The sequence below is a fragment of the Stegodyphus dumicola genome, chromosome X1 (assembly GCF_044657685.1).
Source record: "Stegodyphus dumicola isolate Sdum_Otavi_A_Nest chromosome X1, ASM4465768v1".
Taxonomy (NCBI): domain Eukaryota; kingdom Metazoa; phylum Arthropoda; class Arachnida; order Araneae; family Eresidae; genus Stegodyphus; species Stegodyphus dumicola.
The window spans coordinates 135,469,756-135,494,998 of record NC_140780.1 but is presented as its reverse complement, the minus strand read 5'-3'; the positions used below and the strand labels follow the sequence as shown (position 1 = coordinate 135,494,998).

Sequence of the window (25,243 nt, the reverse complement as noted above, 5' to 3'; positions counted from 1 at the left end):
CCAGTTCTGTATTTCTGCTTTAAAAGATCTGGAACATAGTTGAGTTTTTTTAGATACTCCAAAAGATTCTTGCCATGATGGCTTAAACTTAAGGAAGTATTTTTAATGTGTTTATAGTTTTTTTTTAAAACCGTTATACATCCTCTAAATGAACCTGGTGTTCTCTTTAGTAATGCAGTCTGATTGTGAAAGCAGATTTTTTTAGGTTAATTTTTTTAAAAATATATTTATGCACTCTTGGCAGCATAAAACATGAAATGCATCACTTAGTGTGAGTAAATGAGAAATTGCATGATAACCAGGATATATCCCTTATAAGTAGTTGTTCAGAGTTATGATCTTGCAAGCTCCTAAGTTATTTTTCTGAGAACTGTTTGACACTGTAGAGTTTTAATTTTACTCATTTACACTTTATAATTTTACCACACGAAAGAAACTTTGTCTAAATTATGGAGTCTTTTCATAATCCAAAATTGACCGTTAATAGGCTACTTGAAGTTCTAGCAAAAATTTCCCATCTGTGCTTGAGAACTCTGTCCTAAAAATGGAGTGAATTTCAAACAACGAAGTTTGTTTTTGGTTCCAGCCCAAAAGCTTGCTATGTAACATGATGAATGAGATGTTTAGAACCTGTTTTGAAAGCTTGTGCATTTTTCGTTTCCCAGCAATGAATAATAGCTGTACCCAAGTACTACTAGATGTATCATGTTTTTTTCTTATTATCTAGTTTTTTTCTTATTATTTATTATCTACCATTTCTTCCAGTTCTTGAACTTCCTTTTGTCTGTGAAAAACTTCCATTAATAATGTTGTATGATTGATAAGTTTATACTCCAGCATTTTATCAATTTTGTGTGTCACATTAATCCAAAACAGTTTATAAAACTGCATTAATAAATTCGTCTATCAAAGACGCTGCAGCTCATTTTTGTAATCGTTAAATTTCAGATCTGTAGTTAAATCTTAAATTTGTTTTGTGAAATGTTGATAATGAGAGCACACAAAGAATTTTGACTTTTTGTTCAACATTCTAGACTTGTGACTTATCACTTTCTTGATAGAGTTGAATAGGATATTCCAGGAATAGGATATTCCAGGATGCCATCTGTTATCATGGACACCTGATGCATTAACATTCCATCCTTGCTTTAATGGAATTTTTGATAAGATAAATTACAAATTGGATTTGAGGATAGATGAACACATATGTAGTAGTCTTACTAGGAATTATCTGGTTAAGTGAACTAGCATTGCAACTAGTACCAATATTCCTTAAACACTATTAATGATAAGAACATTAGTTAGCATGACAGAAATGCTACTGTATATGTTTCTCTTCTGCTGTGGCTTTAAAGTTATTTTTTATGGAGCTGTGATCTCATAATTGTACATTTCATTATCTAAACTCTAAATACTTGTATGTGTGTGGCATAAAGTTTGTAATTTTTCATATCGAGACAAAATCAAATTTCTTAAAAAAAAAAAAAAAAAAAAAAAAAAAAAAAATTGTTCTTAAACCTAAGCAAAATTCAACCATATATTGTGATTTGTATTGACAGAGAACTCAGTGCTTTTTAAGAATAAAAGTTCTTTTTCTGTCCCCTCAATGCTGATTTTTTTTCCCCCCCTGCTGATAAAAAGAATTCTGTATATGCAGTTTTTTCTTATAATTGGAAGTAACTGTAAATTGATTATTTCATGATTTGAAAATAAGCCTGTAAGCTTGGTTTTGTGTGTATCTGTGTGTTAGGGAGGAGGGTTAGTAATAGTGACAAGTTTACGAAAACACTTTGCAGATTTCCAAGTAATATTTGTTGACATGTATTTTACTGACACAGATATTAATGTCACCCAAGTCATATTTAAACATGAGCAAATCTTTCAGTTATACTTGGGTGTCACTCATTTATAAGAACCATGGAATTAAGACACATAGACTGTATGCTAATACATTTGGTAAAACAAAATGAAAACATTCATTTTCTTTTGCACAGATATTCAATCTAGCTTTCAGTGTTCATTCTATACAAAATGAGTTATCCAATCTTCAGGCTGCATCTCTTTGTATCATACTGGTATTTACTATTTACTTCTGTCAGCATAAAACAGAAAAAAAAAAAAAAAATTGTCAGTACTTTCCTGAATGCACTGTTAATGGTCTGTACTATCTCATAGCAATTTCTGTAGAATTGAGTTACTGACAATGAACTGTGCATTCTTCAACAGTCTGATGTGTTTGAATCTATAGATTGTGGTATTTAGATAGATGGAATTACTCCTGAACATCTTCATGTTTATCTCATTTTATTGTTACAGTGGAATGTGTGGTGTGAATTAAAGATTAATAAATGTTATATCTAATAAATTGCTGGCCTGATCTACTGATCGCATTGTGGACACACTAACCCATAAATACTTACAATTATGCAGATAGAAATGTGTGATCTAAAAGAGAAATATGAAATTAAAATAACTTACCCCAAAGGATGACAATTGAAATAACAAAAATCAATTAATATTTTTATCAATGTGAAACAAAGTCTCGGTGAGAAACAATTGTCAAAATTTTACAGCAGAAATTGAGTTCGCTTGCTATACCAATATATTTTTCGATGAGGAACAAGGCAAATTCTTAAATCATCAGGAAAGATTAAAGCACATGCATAGGAAGACTTCTCGAAGTTTTTAAGATGTAGGACATCATTAATTTTCGGCAGGTGTTAGGTATATGGATCTAGTTAGTGGAATCTTCAATTCCAATTTTTTACTAGAAGGAATACCATGGCTCTACATCCAGCAATGGAGATGGCAGTCAAAAACGAGAAGAAAGAAGGAAAATGGCACATGCATCAGCCGGGGTGAGGACAGCTAGAGCCGTCCTACACCTTCAGACCCCCGCAGCAGAAGAAGGAGAAACCGGTTGTAGCAATCAATTTCACCTTTTCATTTGGCGTTCGCAGTTAGTACACCTGAGCCTGCACAGTTATGTAACTTGTTTGCTTTTTGTTATCATAATAAATGTCCTATTAGTTACACACATATTTATATCTTCTAATGAATTATCAGTAAAATAGGTAAGAGTTTAAGCATCCTATTTTGTTTTTTTATGACTCCTGTTTTACTCCCTAAATCTGAGGAGGGAATTCTCTTAACTTTCCTTCATTTTCTAGAAAATTTAAAATAATGAAATTTTTTTATGAAGAATATCTGCTTTCATGATATCTGATTTCTGGTTTCTTTTGTGCTAATAGATGTTCTTTCTCTCTAAACCTCTACAGCTCTCTTCATCTCAGACATAGTACTTGACTTTATTGATATTACCATTGCAGCTTTTAGGTTGATTAGAAGTCTCAGTATTTCTTTATTTCTTGTGAAATCTCCCATTAATATCAGCATGTATCTTTCAAAGCTGTTAATGAAAGTCCTAACAAAATGCTGATTTGTTCTACAGGAGTACTGTGCAGTCTTCATCACATTAACAAAAACATTCCTGAAATTTTTGTTTCTCATTGTTTTAACAGCACCTGTGTCTGAATGTGTGTAGAAAATATGGCAATGTAAAGATTTTTTTAATATCAATGCAATCGAACAAAGCAAGTTGGAGTGGCCTAGCATTGTCTGTTTCTATTTCTTGAAATATATTGATGAGTATTTTGCAATTTCATCTCAAACTGTAAATTTTAGTAATCCTTAAGGAATTTTACTTTAAGTGCAGTACTGTTGAGGCTTTGCAAGCTCTTCATGTGTACTGCATTTTTCTAAAGTTCTCTCTCTCTCTCTCTCCTGTATCCAGTTAATATATTTTGGCAATAAGAATTCTTCTGAATATATTTTGTCGATAGAATTAACCAGAGTTACTGTGCAATACTTTGTCTTATTCTAGAGAACTTCTTAACAGTGCGGGTGAGATTTAAAAAAAAAAAAAAAAAAAAAAAAGAACACCTGAGGAGCTACTTAAAGGTATCGTTTGCATACATTAGCTAGCAGTTTTTATCATATTTTGTAATTAGTGGCACTTGATGTGAATATATTACTTTTGTAAATTTTCCCAAATTTATATTAAACACCTTTTAAATTGTGTCTTTTTTGTTATTAAAATAATTCTTCTCTTGCAAACTTGCAACAGTTGTCTTCATATCTGACTGTAAAAAATGTTTTTTATCTGCTGCATAGCATGCAGTGATAACAGAAGAAAGTTCCTGCTTTTGATTGTTTCTATCGTTATTTCTTCTTTCTATACAATTATGGGGATCCATTGCTCGATACCAGTTTTTGCATTTGCATGCTCATATTTATCCCAAGAACATCAGCCAAGAGAGCAAAAACTTGATCATTAGCAATCTGTTAGTGCAAAATGAAAACAGAACTATTAGAGAGTTTTAACAATGTGGACTATGAGTACAGAATGGTAGCACAGAATTATATTCCTGGCGGTACCAGTGAAAAATTCTTTTTATAAAAGAAAAAATTCTGTGTTAATTTCTGAGAACATGATTTGCCATTCAGGATTCAACAACTAAAAGCGTTAGAAGAGATACTGATAATAATTAAAAAAAGAAGTATAATTCCTCATTGTTAATTCATTAAATTGGAGAATAATAAGATTTCTACTTCTCCCTAGAGAGGGTGGTGTGGTGTATTTAATTATGGCAAAGCACACTAGGGCTATCTGCCTAATAGGAGGGATGCCTTTCGTGGAGGACTTTCTAAGGGAAACTGGCTCGTATACACGTTACACATGGGGAAAACCACGAAAACACCCATGCAGCCAGCCCGTTCGCGGGATTCGAACCTCGGACCGAACTACCAGTGTTCAGCGACTTTACCGCTTGGCCGCTGGTGGGCCCCTAGAGAGGGATTTCAAGCATATAACTTCTGGGTAAAATGAACTAGATAATGGAAAATTCAATAACATTTAGTTATATCCTTTTCTATCTTTTCTTAAATATCATGAATTTGCTGTAAAATTGCAGATTGTATTATAGCTATTTCATTGCAAGGAATCATTATATGCACCAAGGGGCTTAAAATTGCATACCATACTACTTAACATACAGATGTTTACTTAATTTTGTGTGTGTGTGTGTGTAATGTAATTTAAAATATTAGTGGAGTGCAGTTTAATTCAAAAGTTTGAAATTAAATTTGTAAGTCTTACAAAGCTCTATATATTACAAAGCTCTCAATATTTTCTGAATTAAAAAAAAAAAAAAGTTAGAATGCTGTGGTGTAGATGTGTAGCATTTGTATATACTATCATGTCAGAATTCTATTCATGAGATGCTCGTTTAGAAATCTGAAATTCCTTTTTCCAACATTGTCATTGAAGTTTCCTTTTGATTATTTTAAGAAATTAGCTTTTTGCTCTTTTAAAGATTTTGTTCTTTTTTTTTTTTTTTTTTTTTGTAATTTTATTTTAGAGTAAAAATAATAGTTTTCAGCTAGAACCTTTTATATCCAAGCTATTGTTGCACCAGATTTAATTTTCTTGAAAGTGCTTTTTATGACAACTGTTTTATCCTTTTACTCTTCTAAACTGCAGGTGTTGTATATGCATGGGGGGATGAAGACTATGGAAAAACTGGTCGAACTAACTGTGAGCTAAGTACTCCTAAGGTAGTCGACAAACTGACTGGGATTGATATCTGCCGTGTATTCAGTGGCTTAGAGATGTGTGTTGCTTTGGCACGAAATGGATCTGTTTACACCTGGTATGTACTCATTGATTTTTTTATATAATATGCAATATTATAGAATCAGTTGCATTCTTCCTTCTAACATATGAGCAAAACTGACGGGTACTTATGTAATGCTAAACATTAATGCAAGATCGGTTAAACATTCAAGGGAATCATATCATTGCCTTGCTGTATTAAACTCAGGAACTGTAGCCCTCTAGAATAATACTGCTGCTGCATACTCCATTTCCTAACATATTGTATCATAAAGATATATGTATATGCAATTTAATCAAATTAACAGTTCCATTACAATGGTTAGTACTGAAAGTCCTTTGCTCATGAGATTATTTTAAATCATTTCTGCTATCGCAAATTTTCGTTGTACAGTACAAAGTCCGTAATCCAGACATCCATTATCCGGAATGATCTATAATCCGGACCTCAAAGCCACAAACTTTTTTTAGTATGGGTTTACGCATGTGCATGCACGTTGGGAGGATGTGTCTCCAGATACATTTAAAAATGCTTGGCATAATTTATGGCCAGCTACCATATTTCATGGTGAGGACGATGAAGATGATAGCCGTGAATTAAGGTTTTCTTATATCTCAAACTAAAGATGAAATTTTCCAGTTATTGGATTTTGTAAAGAAATGTGGAGAAGCGGTAATAAATGAAGATGATATAACAGAAGTTTTTCATTGCGACAAACAATGCCCCAATCATCAATCAATTAAAGGACAGCGAAATCTGTAGTATGGTTCTAGATCCAGAAAATACTGCTTCTGATAGTGAAGAAAATGACAGAGAGGTTCTTGAAAATGAAAACATTTTGATTTACAAATTAGTGGGTGTTCTCGACACAGCAATTACAGGACTCGAACAGTGGAACTTTGTAACTGAACAAGAAATTATGTCTGTTTATAGAATTAAAGAGAAAGTATTAGCACAAAAAACAAAGCAACTTAAACAACTTACATTGAAAGAAATGTTTAATAAATTAAACAAATAAATATTAAGCTTTTTTTGTAAATTTTGATACCCTTTAGATCATAATTGCTCTTTATTTCATAAATTACGGTTTAATATTTTTAATTGTATAATTTCTGCATGCCGCCTTACCAGATTTAAACTGAGGATCTATAATTCGGAAAAACTGATAATCTGGAATCGCTGAAGTCTCGACGAGTCCGGATTAAAGACTTTTGACTGTAGTACCAATAGTTTTTGGAATTATATATATATTAATGGATTTTGATACTTGCACTTGATTTACATATGCTCTCATGATTACATTATTTCACTTTCAGCGAAATAATTTTGCTCGAGTAGTGGCTGTTATTCAAAGAAATTTTATAATAGTGTGCAGATTTCTGTTTTTTTTTATTGCTATTTTACTTTTTTAATATTATTGCTTATGTTGTCTTTCATTTTCTCAAACTTCATGTAATCTTACAAAACAGCATTTGCTTTTGTGTAAGAAAGTGAACCACTCATACATGTGTGTGTGTGCGCTTCCACTTCCATAAAACTGTATCTGTATTTTTTTATTCTTGTTATGTAGAATAATATATATAACTGCAGTAATCAAATGTTTTTTAAACCCCTAGCAAAATATTTTTCAAGAAAATAATGTCAGCAATCATAGTAATCTTTTTTAATAATAATTTTTCTCATATATTTTAAAAATTCAGTGTAAGAAGAACAGCCGCAAAAATTTGAAAACCTTTGTAAAATTCTTCTTGTCATCCCTTCTTTTTTTTTTTTAATGTCTTACACTAATGATTGAATTATGATGTTAAAATATTCTTTTAGCCTTATTTTATTTGACCAATTCTTTTATAGGGGTAAAGCTGATAATTCCCGTTTAGGACATGTATGTGAAGAAACTGGAAAATTTCCTAAACTTATGGAAAGTTTTGTTGGAAAGAAGATTGTTGATGTAAGTGTAGGACTAGGTTATGGCATAGCTGTAACAGATGAAGGTGAAGTATATGGTTGGGGTACAAATGACTGTGAACAGCTTGGTGATTTCAGTGGTCCAGGACCTGGATTGATTGCATCTTTTAAAGGAAAAAGTGTTGGTGCTTGTTGTGGTGTAATGCAAGTAAGTTACTGTGTTATAAATTGTTGTAAATTGCATTAGGCTAGAATAAATCTGTAGGATAGAAAGATATATTCTGTACACTTCAGATAATATATCTTTCATAGTCTTCCTTATTCTTACTTGTAAAGTAAATTATATTAAAAGAGTGAAAAATGTAGTACAGTATATGTTAGGAAGAAATTTATCAGAAATGTGTTTTGAGTTTCTTATAATTTAGGTTTCTTTGAAGAGCTTGATACGATTTGATAGTTAAGAACTTTATAGAAATATGAAGCTGAATTGAGGTAGTACTGATTTTAATATGATATCATATGCATGGATAAAAGAGAATTTTATTACAAATATTGGAAAAATATAAAAATCATTATCTGTTTAATGATTTCATCATTAATTAAGAATGATGAAAGTAGAGTATGTTGATTTATATTGTTGTTACTTATTCTTCTGACTTGCATGTGAGCCATATTGGGTTTACAAATTTTATCATGTTGAGGATGCAAAGATAGTAGCATCTATCACTGATAAATGGTTTGAACACTTTATAAAAGACAGCATGAGTTTGTTCACTTTTGTCCCAGTTTTCATGGAGAATTCTCTGGGGGGGGTCAGTTCAGTCTTCATCCTGCTTTCCCTATTACCATCCTCTTAAGACTTTCACCTCGTCAGCAGTTTGAGTTTTTTGATAATTTTTTCCAATATTTATTAAGTGCTCCCATGCTACAAAGTTCCTGTACACTTAACAGACATCATTGCCTTCTCTGGAATTGGAAACTGGGTCTGAGGCGATAGCAATAAGTTCCTTGACTACTGTGCCATTAGGGTAGCTGATTTATAATTATGCTAATGTAGCACTTACCTTATTCTCACATGTATAAATCTCCCTTAATATTTACCTCTAAATTAAAAAAAATAGTTCTTGAGGATAAAGCCGCAGATAATCTATCTACCATCAATAATACTTTCCCAGAGGTTTGAAAGCAGCTAAAGTGAAAACAGTATTTACTGCACTGTGACAGAATTTTTATTATTAGTCTAAAGGAAAATGTTTCTGTGTTTAGCACCTCTTTACTCGCTATCACTGTCAGTACCACTAGGTGCCTGTACTACCAGTATCAATGTCACTGATACTGGAATCCCATAGCAGTGGCCTTGTCAGAGCCATCAGCATTGGATATTTCACACTTCAAAAATCCTTCCCAGTCTGCTAGAACTCATTTACACACATCCTGTACATTCAGACATTTGATTTTTCTTTTGGTGTAAGCTCGTGATTTCCTCTACTCAGCCAATCACAACTAAACTTGTAGAATCCTATGTAACATTCACCCAACAACAATGAATTTTATCATAAGTTTTTAAATATTTGCTACTGTGTTTCATGTGATGTGTTGCCACTTGATTATATGTACCTTTTTATAATCATTTGCTTGTGCAAGCTGGACTTGATTTTCATATGCTTTTTTCTGAAAAATGTGCAGTTTATACACCAGAGAATACAGTATATTTAGCTTGTGCATTATAGTGCTAATTTTTAGTTAAGTAAAGAAATTTATAGATTTCATCTATTAAAGATAATTTCTTCACTTTTTTAGTAGAGATGTGTCATTTTCTATACCTCCAAGAACACATGTTTTCTGTCTTTAAAATAACATTTCTAATCTTGAAAGAGCTTCTGAAATATTTTTTATAAATATAAATGACAATAAAAGTGAGTCAGAATTATGTTGGACTACTAGCTCATCATTATTAGTATTAATTTCATCAGTATAAGGTGTTAATGATGATAAAGAAATTCATGTCCCACATCCTGATGTAAGCTTTTAGGCCAGGATGTATGCTAGGTACCACTATTGTGAAAGTTAAAGGCAGCATGATGCTGTATGATATAAAACATGTATTTCTAACTCTTGCTGATGCACATTTTTCAGTTATTTCTCTAGTGAAATTAATTAGTTAAACCTTATTTGATGTGCAGAATTGCTAGTTGATTAAACCACTTTTGATTTGTTCCGTTTCTTCGGCCTGTTTTCAATAAATTTGCTAATCTACTAAATGAATATTTAGCTCAAAAAGCAGTATCTGGTGGTACATTACAAAGCCGTCTATGATGGGAATTTGATCTGGGTTCAATCCGAGGTGATTGGGCTGGCTTGATGGTTGATTTTCATAGTTTCCTCATGTTTACCATGAATACATGCCAGTTTCCTTAGAAAGTCCTCCACAAAGACACCCCTTCCCATAGTCCTAGTGTACTTTGACATATTAAAATAATAGATTTATCTTACATACAAACAGTTTAATGGCAAGTTAAATATTGGCAAACATATATTTTAATTTCTTTCATGAAATGCATTTAGTATTCTTATAAAACTTCTTTGGTTACTAGAGACGGTCTTGTGAATACAGAAAATATTTTGTTAATATCAAATATTTGATGATTCCTCATGATATCAAAATTCCACACATCAAATACTCATTAAGATCAAAAAACAATTTTCTGAGAACAGGTTTATTTGTATCGGTGAAATCTTGGGGGGGGGAAAGGTTCTTAAAGTTCTCTGTGATTTTTTACTGAAGAATTATATGAACATAATATTGTGTTTTGAGCATTTGTTGACTACTGTTATATGCCCTAAATTTAGACTTGTGGATAGTATTTACCATATGATATAGTTGACAACAAATTAATTAATCAGAATTGTTGATATGCACACACACATAAAACCACTAACTGGGGAAAGGAACCTGCAATAATTTACGTAAAACCTAACAGGTTTCACTTGAAGTCTAGATTCAGAGTCATCTAAAAACAACAAAAAGCCATGTTATTGAAGTGTAAATATTGCTGAAAGCATTTAGTTTCTGCTTAAGACAGATAATTTATGGTATTCAGGATAGCATTTTTTCTTAAACTTCCATTGTGAGTAAGTATTGAAATCTCAATACACAATTATGTCATTATCAAATTATTTGACACATATGAGTTTTTACATTATATATTGGGTTAAAAAAAACTCTTGACAATGTTTATCAGAATTTTTCGTTGCTAAACTAAAACTTGAGGGAGAGTGGGGAGGCAAGCTTTAAGGAAAGTATATGATCGATATTTGATATGTAGATGACTTAAGGACTTAATGAAAAAATCTTGATGATCCTAGATTCTGATCCAGTAGTCATCCAAAAGAATCAACTGTACAACCTCCTACTATTCCTCTTTGAAAGACACAATTTTTTGAAGTCATCTTAAATATTAAGAAATGGACAGTTAGGCTAGTCTTGATACATCAGTGATTTGTAATTTTTGTAATAATTGTATTGCATTCCTGTAAGGTACCAGTTTTTGTTCTGTGTCTTTGTACATGTGTTCCATTCAAACTTTCTCGAATTTTTTATCTGTTGGTATTGCAAAACACATGCTTCTCTTTTAAAATTTCATTTCTGCAGCTGGGAGAAAAAAAAAAAAAAAAAAAAAAATCTGCTTAACCTTAAAAACTAGACCTACAAATTTATACAACTTTTGCTGATTCTTGTTAGTATAGTAGCTTTAGCATTTGCTCTTCAGCATGTTATTTTAGTTCATTTTAACATGTTAATTTTTTCAGACTATAATATGGACCATGACCGAACAGAAAAGTATATCTCTTAAGCTTCCTTATGTCATTGATGCCTGCCTGATTACATTCCAGTTACTTGATGAACTCCTGACATTAATTTTTGATGGATCTGATGGCAGTTTGAGTTTTTCCTTTAGTTTAGAAAAGGAATGTATTGCTGTAGCCTGTTTAAATCTCTTAAAATTACAGGTAAGTTAATCATTCTTTTTTCAAATCAGCTTTAAGCACATTTAAGTGTCTTGACTATTTATTATGATATTGAATGTTATTTTATTATTTCAGGTTGGAAATTGTAACTTTATATACATACACAGTTGTGTTAACTTTTTAATTTAAAGTTGTCAAAATGGGCCATTTGAGCTATTTTGGGGAAGATTTATTTCTTTGGAATGCGTTGGGGTGTTTAAAAGTTTCATTTTAACAGTATTTTATTCTGGGGGGATGATCATAAAATACTTTATAAGCAGAAATTAATCTAAGCATTACAACTATTGTAAGAATACCAAAGACTATATTTAAACTGTTCAAAATATTTTGCAATCCTTTTTCTTAATGGTCTCAGAAATTAGGGCCATTTGCATTGACATTGATAATGTTGGTCAAATTGATTGTGTTCTTGAACAGCTGCAGTGCTCCCTTAAATATTCAGTATAATCATCAGAAAGCTTAGTAATTATTTATGGAACATTTAATGGAGTATCAACAATATAAATTGCTATTAATGGAGTATCAACAATATAAATTAATATAAATGTAGTATCTGTAATATTTAATAATTTGTAAAAGGCAACAACATTTAACATTTAATATTTGGTAACTTGTTATTGGCAATACTTTAGATACAGACATGAAAATAAACCTATTCTGGTATTGCAGTTCTCTGTAATATTTTACATTCTGTGATTATAAATAAATGGTTTCTAAAAACTAAAAGTGCACCCTCATTATTCTATATGGTGTCATGAGTGTTTTGCTTTCAAAATGGAAAGTTTAAAACCACCAGAGGCTGATGAAATTTGCTGGAAATCTTTCTTCAAATTGGCAAAGATGGCTGCAGTCATTCGAAATATATGAAGTAACTAGTGGATTACATAATAAAGAAGAGAAGGTAAGAGTTAATACTTTTCTTCGTGTGATAGGAATTCATGGTTTTGAAATATATAATACATTTCCTATAGAAGAAGGTAAAGAAATTAAATTAAGTGAAATTAAGACAAAATTTATGGAATATTGTATTCCTAAGAAAAACATTACGTATGAAAGACATTTATTCTTTACTAGAAATCAAACCACGTCAGAAACCATAGATGAATATGAAACTGACCTTTGAAATAAAGCTAGAACATGTGAGTTAGCACAATTAATGGATAGTTTAACAAAGGATAAAATTGCTTGTGGTATTAAAGATGATGTAGTGAGAGCAAGATTGTTACATGAAACAGAATTAACATTAGAAAAAGCTCTTGATATATGCAGATCAGCTGAAATAAGTGCACATCAGATGAAAATCATAAAAGATGAGGAAACTGTTGTAAACTTAGTGAAAAAGAAACTAAGTAAATATAATAAGAATACATACAAAGAGATAAATACCAAGAAGAAAAAAGACAAAAGTTTGTTCTAAATGTGGAACATCTCGTGAGTATCGAAAGTGTCCAGCATATGGAAAAATCTGTCATAAGTGTAAAAAGGCAAATGATTGTAAAAGCTATATAATAAAAAATGAAGCAGTCAAGGTAAAAAAAAAAGATAGACAAATTAAATTAATAAATCATGACTGAGGAAGAGTTAGAATTTTATGTTTTCACATTAAACCTTAATTCAGGTAACAAGAAAAAGAAATTGATTGTTGACGTTAATGTAAATAAAAGTAAACTAAATTTCCAGTTAGGTACTGGAGCAATATGCAGTGTTATTTCTAAAGGCAAAGTGAAATTGCTAAATGTTCCTATACAGAAGTCTGAAATTAAAAGATTAGTTACATTCTCTGCGGGAAAAAATGGATACTTTAGTAAAAGTAGTACTTAACTGCCAATATGGAAAAAATAGTCATGTTGTGGAATTCCAAATTATTGATAAAGAAGTACCTTCCATATTAGGATTAAAATCATATTTGCAACTAGGTTTAATTTAAAAAGTAACGTCTGTTTACATTGAAGACTTACTGGAGGAATACAAAGATGTATTTGAAGGCTTGGGTTGTTTGAATGGAGAATATAAAATCCAGGTAAAACAAGATGCAACACCAGTAATTCATCTTCCAAGAAAAATATCTATAGCTATATGAGATAAAGTGAAGGAAGAATTACAAAGAATGGAAAATTTGAAAATTATTGAAAAAGTGAGAGAACCAACTGAGTGGGTAAATTTAATGGTCACTGTTGTCAAACTGAACAAAATAAGAATATGTTTAGATCCTAGAGATTTAAATAAAGCTATAAAATGAGAGCAATATCCTATGTTAACCATTGAGGAAGTTGCCACTAGAATGCCAAATGCAAAAATATTTTCTGTTTTAGATGCTAATAGTGCTTTTTGGCAAATCCAGCTTGATAAAGGAAATAGTAATTTGTGTACATTCAATACATCTTTTGGCAGAAACAAATTTAAAAGATTACCTTTTGGCATATGTTCAGCTTCAGAAATTTGCCAAAGAAAATTAAGCCAAATAATAGAAGGTCTAGAAGGCATTGAATGTATTATAGATGATATCTTAACCACTTGCGCTACAACTAAACTTCACGGTTGCGGTGCCATGCGCTACAATATAACAAGCGATAAAGTGTCTCATTTACAGCGCTCCGTGTCTGCGAGTGCAATCCAGAGCTGTAACTCGAGAAATAAACAATCTCGTTGTTAGGCGACATGTGCACCATGTTATTTTTATTTTTACGATAAATGCCTATCGACATGCGTGGCACGACTTTTTAGCGCAAGTGGTTAATATGGGGATCTAATGAAAAGGAACATGAGTTACGAATTAAAGTATTCCAGAGAGCATGAGAAAATAATTTGAAGTTCAGTAAAGCTAAATGTAAAATAAAAGTTAATCGTGTGAATTATATAGGGCATTAGTTAAGTGAAAATGAACTAAAACCTGATTTTTCTAAAGTGGAAGCAATTGTTAAAATGCCAGAACCTACAGATGTGCCTTCTCTACAAAGATTTTTGGGAATGATTAATTATTTAGCCAAATTTATTCCTAACTTAACTACTATTACTGCACCATTAAGGCAGTTACTTGAGAAAAATGTTCTCTGGCACTGGACTGAAAAGCATCAAAAAGCTTTCGAAACACTTAAAGAGTTGGTTGCAAAAACACCCGTATTAAAATTCTATGATGTTAATAAGGATGTAACTCTTTCAGTAGATGCAACTTCTGAAGGATTAGGTGCTGTTTTACTACAAGAAAATTGCTTATGCTTCCAGAGCTCTAACGAAAAGTCAGAAAAATTATGCTCAGATAAAAAAAGAGCTTTTAGCTATTACTTTTGGATGTGCCAAATTTCATCAATATGTATATGGCAAGCATGTTACAGTTGAAACTGATCATCGACCATTAGAAAGCATAACTAAGAAACCTCTTTTTAAAGCACCACAGTGATTGCAAAGAATGCTGTTAAATTTACAAAAATATGATCTAGATGTACAATGCAAAAAGGGGAAAGACTTATTAATAGCAGACACTTTGAGTAGAGCATATTTGAATACAACAGAAGATAATGATGAAGATACAGAAGTTTGTACGCTGATTCCAGCATCTGATGACAAAATTTATGAACTGAAGAAAGAAAGTGAATGTGATGCTACACTACAGTGCTTAAAGAAATATATTCTGAGAGGTTGGTCAGAAAGGAAACATCAGGTGGATCCTCAAGTCAAAGTATTTTGGGATTACAGAGATGAGTTGGCAATGGAAAATGACTTATTTTTCAAAGGAGGAAGGGTAATTGTTCCTTTATCTATGCAAAGAGAGATGTTAAATTTAATTCATGAGGGTCATTTTGGTATAGAAAAATGTGAGAAAAGAGCTAGAGATGTTTTGTTTTGACCACTTATGAACAAGCAGATAGAAGATAAAATTTCAAAATGTCCTATATGTAATGAATACCAGAATAAAAACAGAGAGCTTATGATATCACATGAAGTTCCCAATTTACCTTGGTATAAAGTTGCAACAGATTTATTTGAGATTAACAAAGATGTATACTTATTAATTGTAGATTACTATCTGAGCTCATCTGAGCTGATACTTTTACGCTTCCATTCTCCCTTGTGGTTTTCCTCTTCAGAGTTTGGGGCTCATCATGCGAAACTGGAACAGCCTTTGTTTCTAGTTTTCGAGTGGTGAGAAAACTGCCCACGTGTTTGCCGTGCACGGAGACCTGTGTCAGTGGCTTGGGGATAAGCTCTCGAGAGTACCTGTTTTCGAGAAAGCCAACTGTGGGATTTCAGTTTGCATATAGATCCAGTTAGCCCTGGTGCAGGAATCTGCATCCCCTGGTTGTGCTCTGTGGTGGGTGGGGCTGCAAGGTCCGAATAATTTTTCTTCTTCAATATGGCTTCTCCTAATGAAAAAAACAAATCTGAATGCAAACTGTCAAGATACTCTACCCAGATTTTTTGTATCTTGATTCTAAAGGTGAACTTAAAAAAAGTCACTATTCCTGTTACAGAAACTTATACAAGCCACTATTGGTGAGCCAAAGACAATAAACAACTGTGTTCTGGAGACTTTCTCATAGAAAGAGTTTCTCCAGCTCAATCTGCTACCCTTCTCAAACTGGGAAAACTTCGACAAGTCGACGTTAATGTGACAAAACACAAATCATTGACCTACCTGAGACTGACCTCCTCTTCGTTTCAGAAGAAGAAATTGTCTCAGAGCTGTTCATTCAGAATGTTAGTGCTGCAAGGTGGATCAAGATGTGCAAAGACTGTCAGTTGGTCAATACGAAACACGTAATTCTGACTTTCAATTCGCCTGATCTGCTGAAAAGTATTAAGGCAGGGTATTTGCACTACCCTGTAAGACCTTACGATGTTTTCAATGCCAATGATTCGGCCACTCAGAAATGTCTTGCCATGTCAAACTCACATGTGCACATTGCTCTGTGGAAGCTCATTACAGTGAAAATTGCAGTGCCAGCCCACTATGTGCAAATTGCAAAGGGGAGCACACAGCATTCTCTCAAATTGGCCCAAAATTGCAGTCGGAGAAGGAGGTGCAAAATATCAAAATAACAAGTAGTCATGGATTCGAAATTCTTTATTGCTGGGTTCCAGGACATGTAGGAATAAAAGGTAATGAATTGGCTGATATGACAGCCAAAGCTGCTGTGGAGGAATCTTGTCAACTCATTCCTCTCAGAGATATCAGCAAGACCATCAAGCAGAAAATTTAAGATAAATGGCAAGAAATCTGAGTAGTACAATTGAATAATAAGCTAAGAAGTGTGAAGCCTAGAGTGCAATTCTGGGAAAGTACTCGAAACCAAAGCGAAGAAGTACTCTTGACTCGTATTCGAATTGGTCATTCCCGAATCATGCACAATAATTTTCTCAAAGCAGAGAGTGAGCCAATTTGTCCCTACTGTGATAGCATTTTATCTGTCTGTCATTTTTTAACAGAGTGTCCGAATTTTAATAGACTGAGAGTAAAGCATTTTAGCGAGTGTGACTAGCCTTTTGACCATTTAATCGGGAAAGAGGCCAATAATAATTTACAGTCAAAAGTCTTTAATCCGGACTCGTCGGGACTTCGGCGATTCTGGGTTATCGATTTTTCCGGATTATAGATCATCAGTTTAAATCTGGTAAGTTGGCATGCAGAAATTATAAAATTAAAAATATGAAACCGTAATTTATAAAATAATGAGCAATTATGATCTAAAGGGTATTATTTACAAAAAAAAAAAAAAGCTTAATATTTATTTGTTTACTTTATTAAAATTTCTTTCAACGCGCGCATGCGTAAAGCATACATTACGCATAGCTGAAATTAGAAAATTGCAACCAGAAAACTATTTGATTTATATTCGTGATATTTATAATGACGAGGAATTTGATTTAAATCATATCAAAGACGGAGTACATCGAGATGAAATACTACATTTCGTAAGGAATTATAAGCCGAATAAAATAAAAACATCTGCCCTGAAGATAACGATAGTGCTGACAGATCAACTTCCAGTTCACTGCGCACCGCGACGTTCCCCCTCCCCCCGCGCAGAGCAGCGTGAAATTGATAAACAGATTTCAGAACGGTTAGATAAACAAAGGATATGCCTTTATCCATTTTTTGTAGCAATTCCACTTTTTGTTTGATGGATATCGAAACATACTTTCGTTTTGTACATTCTTTGGGAGCTCCAGTGTCGGAAATTCTATTTGACATAATCGAAAGTTCAAGCTTACTTTTATAAAATTGCTCTTACAGTCTGCAAAAAATAATAAGCGGGATCCAATTCGAAGATTAAGGAACAACGCAATCATCAACATTAACTGAAATAGATAATTAGATAATTTTAGCTTATACCGTCCATTATACATTAAACGCGCAAGCGAAAACATATTCTGCGCTTGCGTACATGCATATGCGCAGTTGTAAAGATCTTACTCGCACGTGTAAAAGCCTACGCGCATGCGTCAACGCGGCGCATGCGCAGAAAGTTTTTAGCTTTGAGGTCCGGATTATGGGTGTCCGAATTAACGACTTTTGACTGTATACTGTTTTCTCTCTATTTTAAGCCTCGCTTGTTACAAAATAAATAAATAAATAAATAAAAATATAATCAAAATATTCCTTGCAGTGAAATAATTTATTTAAAAAATGGATGTTTCTTTTCTTAATTTTTTTGTTTTAGATGAAAATATGTAAAATATGTCACAAAAATTAATCTGCATTTGCAAATTATTGCTTGTCTTAAAGAACATTAACATTTCCATATCTGAAATGAACATAGCAAGACCCTAAAAATTAATGTCAAATTATGTTAAAAATTTATTAATTCAGCATTCTGAAGATGGTAAAAGTATTCAAAATACTCCAGAAACCTTTGACATAAAGCATTTAATTTTACTTTGATGTATTAAAGAAGAAAATTGTGTGGGACTGTTCAAAATATCCTGAAGTCTGAATAAATGAATGAAGATTCACATTCTGAACTAATGCAGGGGAATCAAATTTATTCTATGAAAAGTTGAACAAAATGGAAAAATGAATGTTGTAAATCTAACATGGAATTTAGTAGAATGTTTGCAATAAATATTAGGGTCAAAATTTTTACAAGACTTATTACGGCACAAGGATACAAGGGGTGATCAGTAAGAAGGAAACTCTTTGTCAACAAAAAACAAGCAGAATATGCCTAATGTTTGTAAAAAAGGTAAGCGGTTTATCATACAGTCAAAAGTCGTTAATCCGGACTCGTCGGGACTTCGGCGATTCCGGATTATCGATTTTTCCGGATTATAGATCATCAGTTTAAATCTCATAAGATGGCATGCACAAATTCTAAAATTAAAAATATGAAACCGTATTTTAGGAAATAAAGAACAATTATGATCTAAAGGGTATCAAAATTTACAAAAAAAGAAGCTTAATATTTATTTGTTTACTTTATTAAACATTTCTTTCAATGTAAGTTGTTTCGTTTTATGTGATAATACTTTCTCATTAATTCTATAAACAGACATAATTTCTTGTTCAGTTAAAAAGCTCCGCTGTTCAAGTCCAGTAATTGCTGTGCCGAGAATACCGACTAACTTGTCAATCGAAATTTTTTCGTTTTCACTAACCTCTCTGTCACCTTCTTCATGTCTTTATCCATTTTTTGCAGCAATTCCACTTTTTGTTTGACGGACATCAAGACATACTTTCATTTTGTAGATCCTTTGGGAGCTCCAGAATCGGACATTGACATAATCGAAAGTTCAAGTTTACTTTTATAAAATTGCTCTTACAGTCTGCAGAAAATAATAAGCTGCATCCAGTTCGAAGATTAAGGAATAACTCAAGCATCAACATTAACTGAAATAGATAATTAGATAATTTTAGCTTATACCGTCCATTATACATTAAACGTGCAAGCGAAAACATATTCTGCACTTGCGCACATACATATGCGCGTGCACGTAAAGGTCTTACGCGCATGCGTAAACGTCTATGCGCATGTGTCAACGCGGCGCATGCGCAGAAAGTTTTCAGCTTTGAGGTCCGGATTATGGGTGTCCGAATTAACGACTTTTGACTGTATTTCTACCTGAAAAAAACAGGTTTCTATTATTTAATTTGATTTAGCTTTTATTATAGTGTAATTTTAATTTGTTTCATCACTTGTTGCATATCATTTGCTGAGTTTTAATACCTATTCATTTTAGTGTTCAACATTTTATTTTTTCATGTAGATTTTATGACTTCGCTGTTTGTTTTATAAAATTTTTTTGTGATGGAAGCTATCTTTTTATAAACTACCATGTGTTTGGTGCATATAACTATTCTAGTTATGTGCCATTAATTCAACTACCACCACCACCACATCATTCATTAGATGTAAGTGCATGTGTAATACCAGCAATAGTAAGAGAATTTGAAAGTACCTCATTTTATAGACGCAATTATGTGTTACGTTTGTGGCCAAACATTTTGAATAAATATTATTTTAAATATTAGTGGGATCTGTGTTTCTATTTAAATTTTCTCATTTTATTATTTAATTTTGAACTGTAAACATGTCTTTTTCTCTTAATGTTAGCACAAACTGAATTTTTAAATTTCATTATTTATTTATTTTCTTTTTTTCTCATTGTATACCAAATATAGGATGTTGTAAGGGTTTTTTTTGTTTGATATTTTTAATATATTAATCTTTGAGTAGCTAAAAATTATTTTCATCATTTTCTGAAATACAGCATTTCCTTTATTGATTATTAAAAATGTTGTTGAATCTTTAATTTTTCTTCCTATTGAAAAGACTGTGCAGATTATTTTTTTTAAACTTACATAAGCTGTGATATAATTACATACAAACATAAAACATAAAACTTCCATAAGCTGTAACATTACATAAGCTATTATTATATAGAGAACTGTTTTGGGAAGAACGTTCACCAAAAATTATTTTCATAATTTTCTGAAATATAGCATTTTCTTTATTGATTATTAAAAGTGTTGTTGAATCTTTAGTTTTTCTTTTTATTGAAAAGACTGTGCAGATTATTTTTTTAAACTTACATAAGCTGTGATATAATTACATACAAACATAAAACATAAAACTTCCATAAGCTTTAACATTACATAAGCTATTTATTATATAGAGAACTGTTTTGGGAAGAACTTTCACCAAGGATTTTGGGCTGAAAATGAAGATTCTTTTAATACTTTTGTGTGAATCCACAGTCTACATCATCAGTACTTGTAACTTGATCTATAAAAACAGACACAATTTTGTAGTATTAAATATTGCTGTCTGCTATTTGTGTATTATTCCTGAGTTTTCAAGAAATATTAAAAATTTCAACATTAAATATCTTAGTTTTTTGTATAACATTTTCCTTTGAGGAAGAGTATAAAAAGTTAGATTTTTTAATTTTTGTTAAACTGATTATTTTCAAAAATTACAAAATGCCAGAATATGAATCTTTGCTTCATTTATATATATTTAACCCTCTGAGCGTTACGGGTTTAGCCCTGAAATTTCAAAGTTCCTCAAAATGTCATGAATAAGTGATATTTTCTTGATTTTAATTAAAAAATGACTCTTTCATTTTGTACCTTGATTCCTTTTCTTCCAATATACATCCAAACTGAAATCAGATACATTAAAAGCTAGCAGAAATTTTCATGTATAGTGGAAGGCAACCTTCTGTACGGAATTTTCTGGCCGTAACGCTGAGAGGGTTAAAACATTTTTTTGTAATTAGAAATGTATTTCTATGGCTAACATTTGGGGGGGGGGAAGGCTCAGTGACAGCTATTGTGGACATGGTGTACATGATACATTCTGCTTCAAAGTAATTTCAGTGAGTGTCTTAAAAGCAATATAAATCTCACAATCGTCTATATTGCAGTTGAATAAAATATTCAAGCTTAACCATAATTATTATTTTTTAACATATGTGTATTGTGTACTGTTATTGTTATGAATAAAATATGCCTGTTTGTTAAAATTTCATGTCTGTGGTGGTTTCAGTTATATAAATCTGTTGAAAGATGATGCGTGTATCTATATAAATAAAACTGGATATAATTTTTTATTTATTTATTTTTTTATTTTTATTTTTTTTATTTATTTATTTATTTTTTTTTTTTACTTGCTTAAGCTATCATCTGTTTTGATGTATTAAGGTTTACAGTAGACTCCTGAATGACTGTGTTAATAATGGAAATGGTAAGAGGAATATACAGCATTATAGTTAATGGAAAAATATTATTAAGAATTTAACCTTTGTTTTTAAGCTGTTTGATGTGAAGATTTCTCTTAGTTATGCAAATGTGTATAAGATGTAAAAGTACCAAGTTCTCTTAATTATGTAAATCTATATTCAAAACAAAAGAAAAATGTATAATGAAGATTATTTACAAGAGAGCTTAAACAATGTTGTTGAGTTCAAATTTGCATAAAATATTTTGTTAGAACCTTCAGCTTTTACATGGTTTTCTAAGCTCAGTAATCTTAAATAAAAGAATAATAATAAAAAAAAAAAATCTTGTGAAACATCTTGTCATTCAGGAGACTATTGTCTTGCTTTTCCAACTAATTGAAAAGGCAACAATAAAACAAAATTTCTTGAAATAGTATGACTGATCACTACAAAAAGTATTTGACAGTGAAGCTGTCAAAGCATAAATTTATATACATAGGTGATGCAGATTTTATAAAAATTAATAAGCCAGGAGTAGGGAGAAAGACCAATAGGAGAGCACCAGTCACTCATGGAGGCAGTGCACTTGCTGCTTGTTTTTGTTTGCATAATGGTTGTATTTCAATAGGAGTCAACACAAAATATGAGATTATTGGTTATATGTGGGATTTGTTGATGCAATTGAACAAGTTATTGTTAATGGATGATTTAACAGTGATTTTACAGAAGGTGTTTACACATTTTTAGAATGATTTCAGAGTCATATAATTAATGTTTAAAATGTAAAAAGTATTTTTTTTAAGATGTTTGATTTGATAGCCTTTTTCTGGATTGTAAGATAGCATCATGATTTCTGTCATATACCATGCATTTCGCAATTTTTTTGAATTATGGAATAGGAATATTTTGCTTCAGATAGGCTTAAAACATATCCTTAAATTCACAGCTTGTTTACACATGTCATTTTGAAACAAGAATACATTTAAAAGTAGAAGATATTTCTCTTTTAAAATAATAAGCGGTTGCTGGAAATTTTTATTCCCAAATATTGCCTTTTTTAAAATTCTTTATTAAAATAATTCTAAAAAAGGTATAAACATCCTCTGTTTATTTCAGGTTATGAACAGTTAATTGCCAACAGTTTATTTCAGGTTATAAACAGCTAATGTCATGTTATCAGTGCTGTCAATCATTACATTATTTTCCCTTTTCGTATCTTTTTCAAACACTTATGATATTAAATTTTCCATCATTCTGCAATAGACAAACTGAAATGTTTTTGGACCTGGTTTATTGGCCTCTGCTTAATCAAATGTCTACTTTTCTGTATTAAAGTCCTCCCCTCAAATAAAAAACTCTGGCAGAAACAGTGTTATTATTTAATATGTCATTAAATGGGATAAACAGCATTTTTAACAATTTACCTAAAATGTCATATGACATACTTTATTATTATGTACTTACAATTTTATGCTAAAAGTCTGCAGTTCTGATCCTGTACTATAAGATTTTTTGTGAATTACTAAATGAAGAATGTTCCTTTAATATAAACAAATAGACCTTTCTGTGAAAATGCATATTTCTGAATGCTTAAAAAATGATAGTGTATTTTATTTCTTAACAAATCAATCCATACAATTTTTGCATGATACATAAAAATCTAGGTATCAGTGGAACTTTGTTAATAATATTAAAATATAAACTTGTGTTTATTTTTTTATAGTATGCATAGTTTCTGAGAATTCTGTAGTTAAAATATTTTAGAATTTTTCATGGATTACTTATTTTCAAGATCATATAATACATAGTACTTTAGAGAAAAAAATAATATTCGAGTGTTTAGTGAGTCTTAAAAACTTTGTCCGAGTATCTCTTCTAGACACGAACGTTATCCTGCCATTTTTCTTTCTTGATTTTTATGCTAGGCCTCTGCTTAATCAAATGTCTACTTTTCTGTATTAAAGTCCTCCCCTCAAATAAAAAACTCTGGCAGAAGCAGTGTTATTATTTAATATGTCATTAAATGAGATAGACAGCATTTTTAACAATTTACCTAAAATGTCATACGACATACTTTATTATTATGAACTTACAATTTTATGCTAAAAGTCTGCAGTTCTGATCCTGTACTATAAGATTTTTTGTGAATTACTAAATGAAGAATGTTCCTTTAATATAAACAAATAGACCTTTCTGTGAAAATGCATATTTCTGAATGCTTAAAAAATGATAGTGTATTTTATTTCTTAACAAATCAATCCATACAATTTTTGCATGATACATAAAAATCTAGGTATCAGTGGAACTTTGTTAATAATATTAAAATATAAACTTGTGTTTATTTTTTTATAGTATGCATAGTTTCTGAGAATTCTGTAGTTAAAATATTTTAGAATTTTTCATGGATTACTTATTTTCAAGATCATATAATACATAGTACTTTAGAGAAAAAATAATATTCAAGTGTTTAGTGAGTCTTAAAAACTTTGTCCGAGCATCCCTTCTAGACACGAACGTTATCCTGCCATTTTTCATTCTTGATTTTTATGCTAGGCTTAAAAAATATTTTTAAAAAATATATTTGTAATTAGTAAAAACAATGACATGAAAACTGCTTCTATAAAAATTCTCATTTAAATTAAGTTTTATTTGCAGTCTTTGGTAAAATGAGTTATACTTATGCTGTAAAAGTAACATGGGGCAGTATTACCCACATTTGTCAGTGACTGAGTAAGAAACTTACAGTAAAGAGTCCGAAATTCAGACTTGTCTGGATTTCGATGATTCCATATTTGAGATTTTTTATGGGTAGTGGATCACCAGTTTCAGTCTAGTAAGATGACATGTAGAATTACAAAATTAAAAATATAAAATAGTGGTTTATCAAATAATGGAACCATTTGTGACATTGAAGGAATCATAATAAAAAAAGGCAAATGTCTATCTGTATGCTTTATTAAACATTTCTTTCAGTGTAAGTTGCTTAAGTTCCTTCATTTTTTGTGCTAATGCTTTCTTTTTAATTCTGTAGGTAGATATAATCTCTTATTCAGTTAAAATATTCTATTGTTCGAATCTTCTAATTATCATATCAAGTATTCCCACTAAATTTTCGATCAAAAATTTTTCATTCGTAACAACCTGTCTCTCTTTTTTCACTATCAGTAGTGATATTTTCTGGCTTTAGATTCATACTGCATATTTCACCATTTGTTAGCTGATTCAGGCATTCTGTTTACAATGGAAAATCATCTGTTATATCATCTTTATTTATTGCAATTTCTGTACAAATTTCATCAATTGAAAATTTCATTTTTTTTTTTCTTTTTTTTTTCAATACCTGAAAATGTTCAATTTTGTGGCTATCATCTTATGATGCTTAGCTTAGCTTAGCTAGTATTTGCTGTATGCTGTTGGGGATGTATCGTGAGATTGGCAATTAAAGACATATTGTTCCGCTAAATTTTGTCTTTCTT

The 25,243-nt window shown here is 31.2% G+C and overlaps 1 protein-coding gene across 2 annotated transcripts in view; it reads left to right on the top strand.

Annotated features, from left to right (window-relative positions):
* The window catches only part of HERC2 (E3 ubiquitin-protein ligase HERC2), a 599,575-nt gene that overhangs the window by 161,721 nt on the left and 412,611 nt on the right, over positions 1-25,243 (top strand). For both annotated transcript variants that reach the window (XM_085808058.1, XM_085808057.1), the window contains exons 14-16: positions 5,543-5,711; positions 7,527-7,788; positions 11,391-11,591. In XM_085808058.1, the coding sequence (XP_085664184.1) occupies positions 5,543-5,711; positions 7,527-7,788; positions 11,391-11,591 (632 nt within the window). The remainder of the gene's footprint in view (positions 1-5,542; positions 5,712-7,526; positions 7,789-11,390; positions 11,592-25,243) is intronic.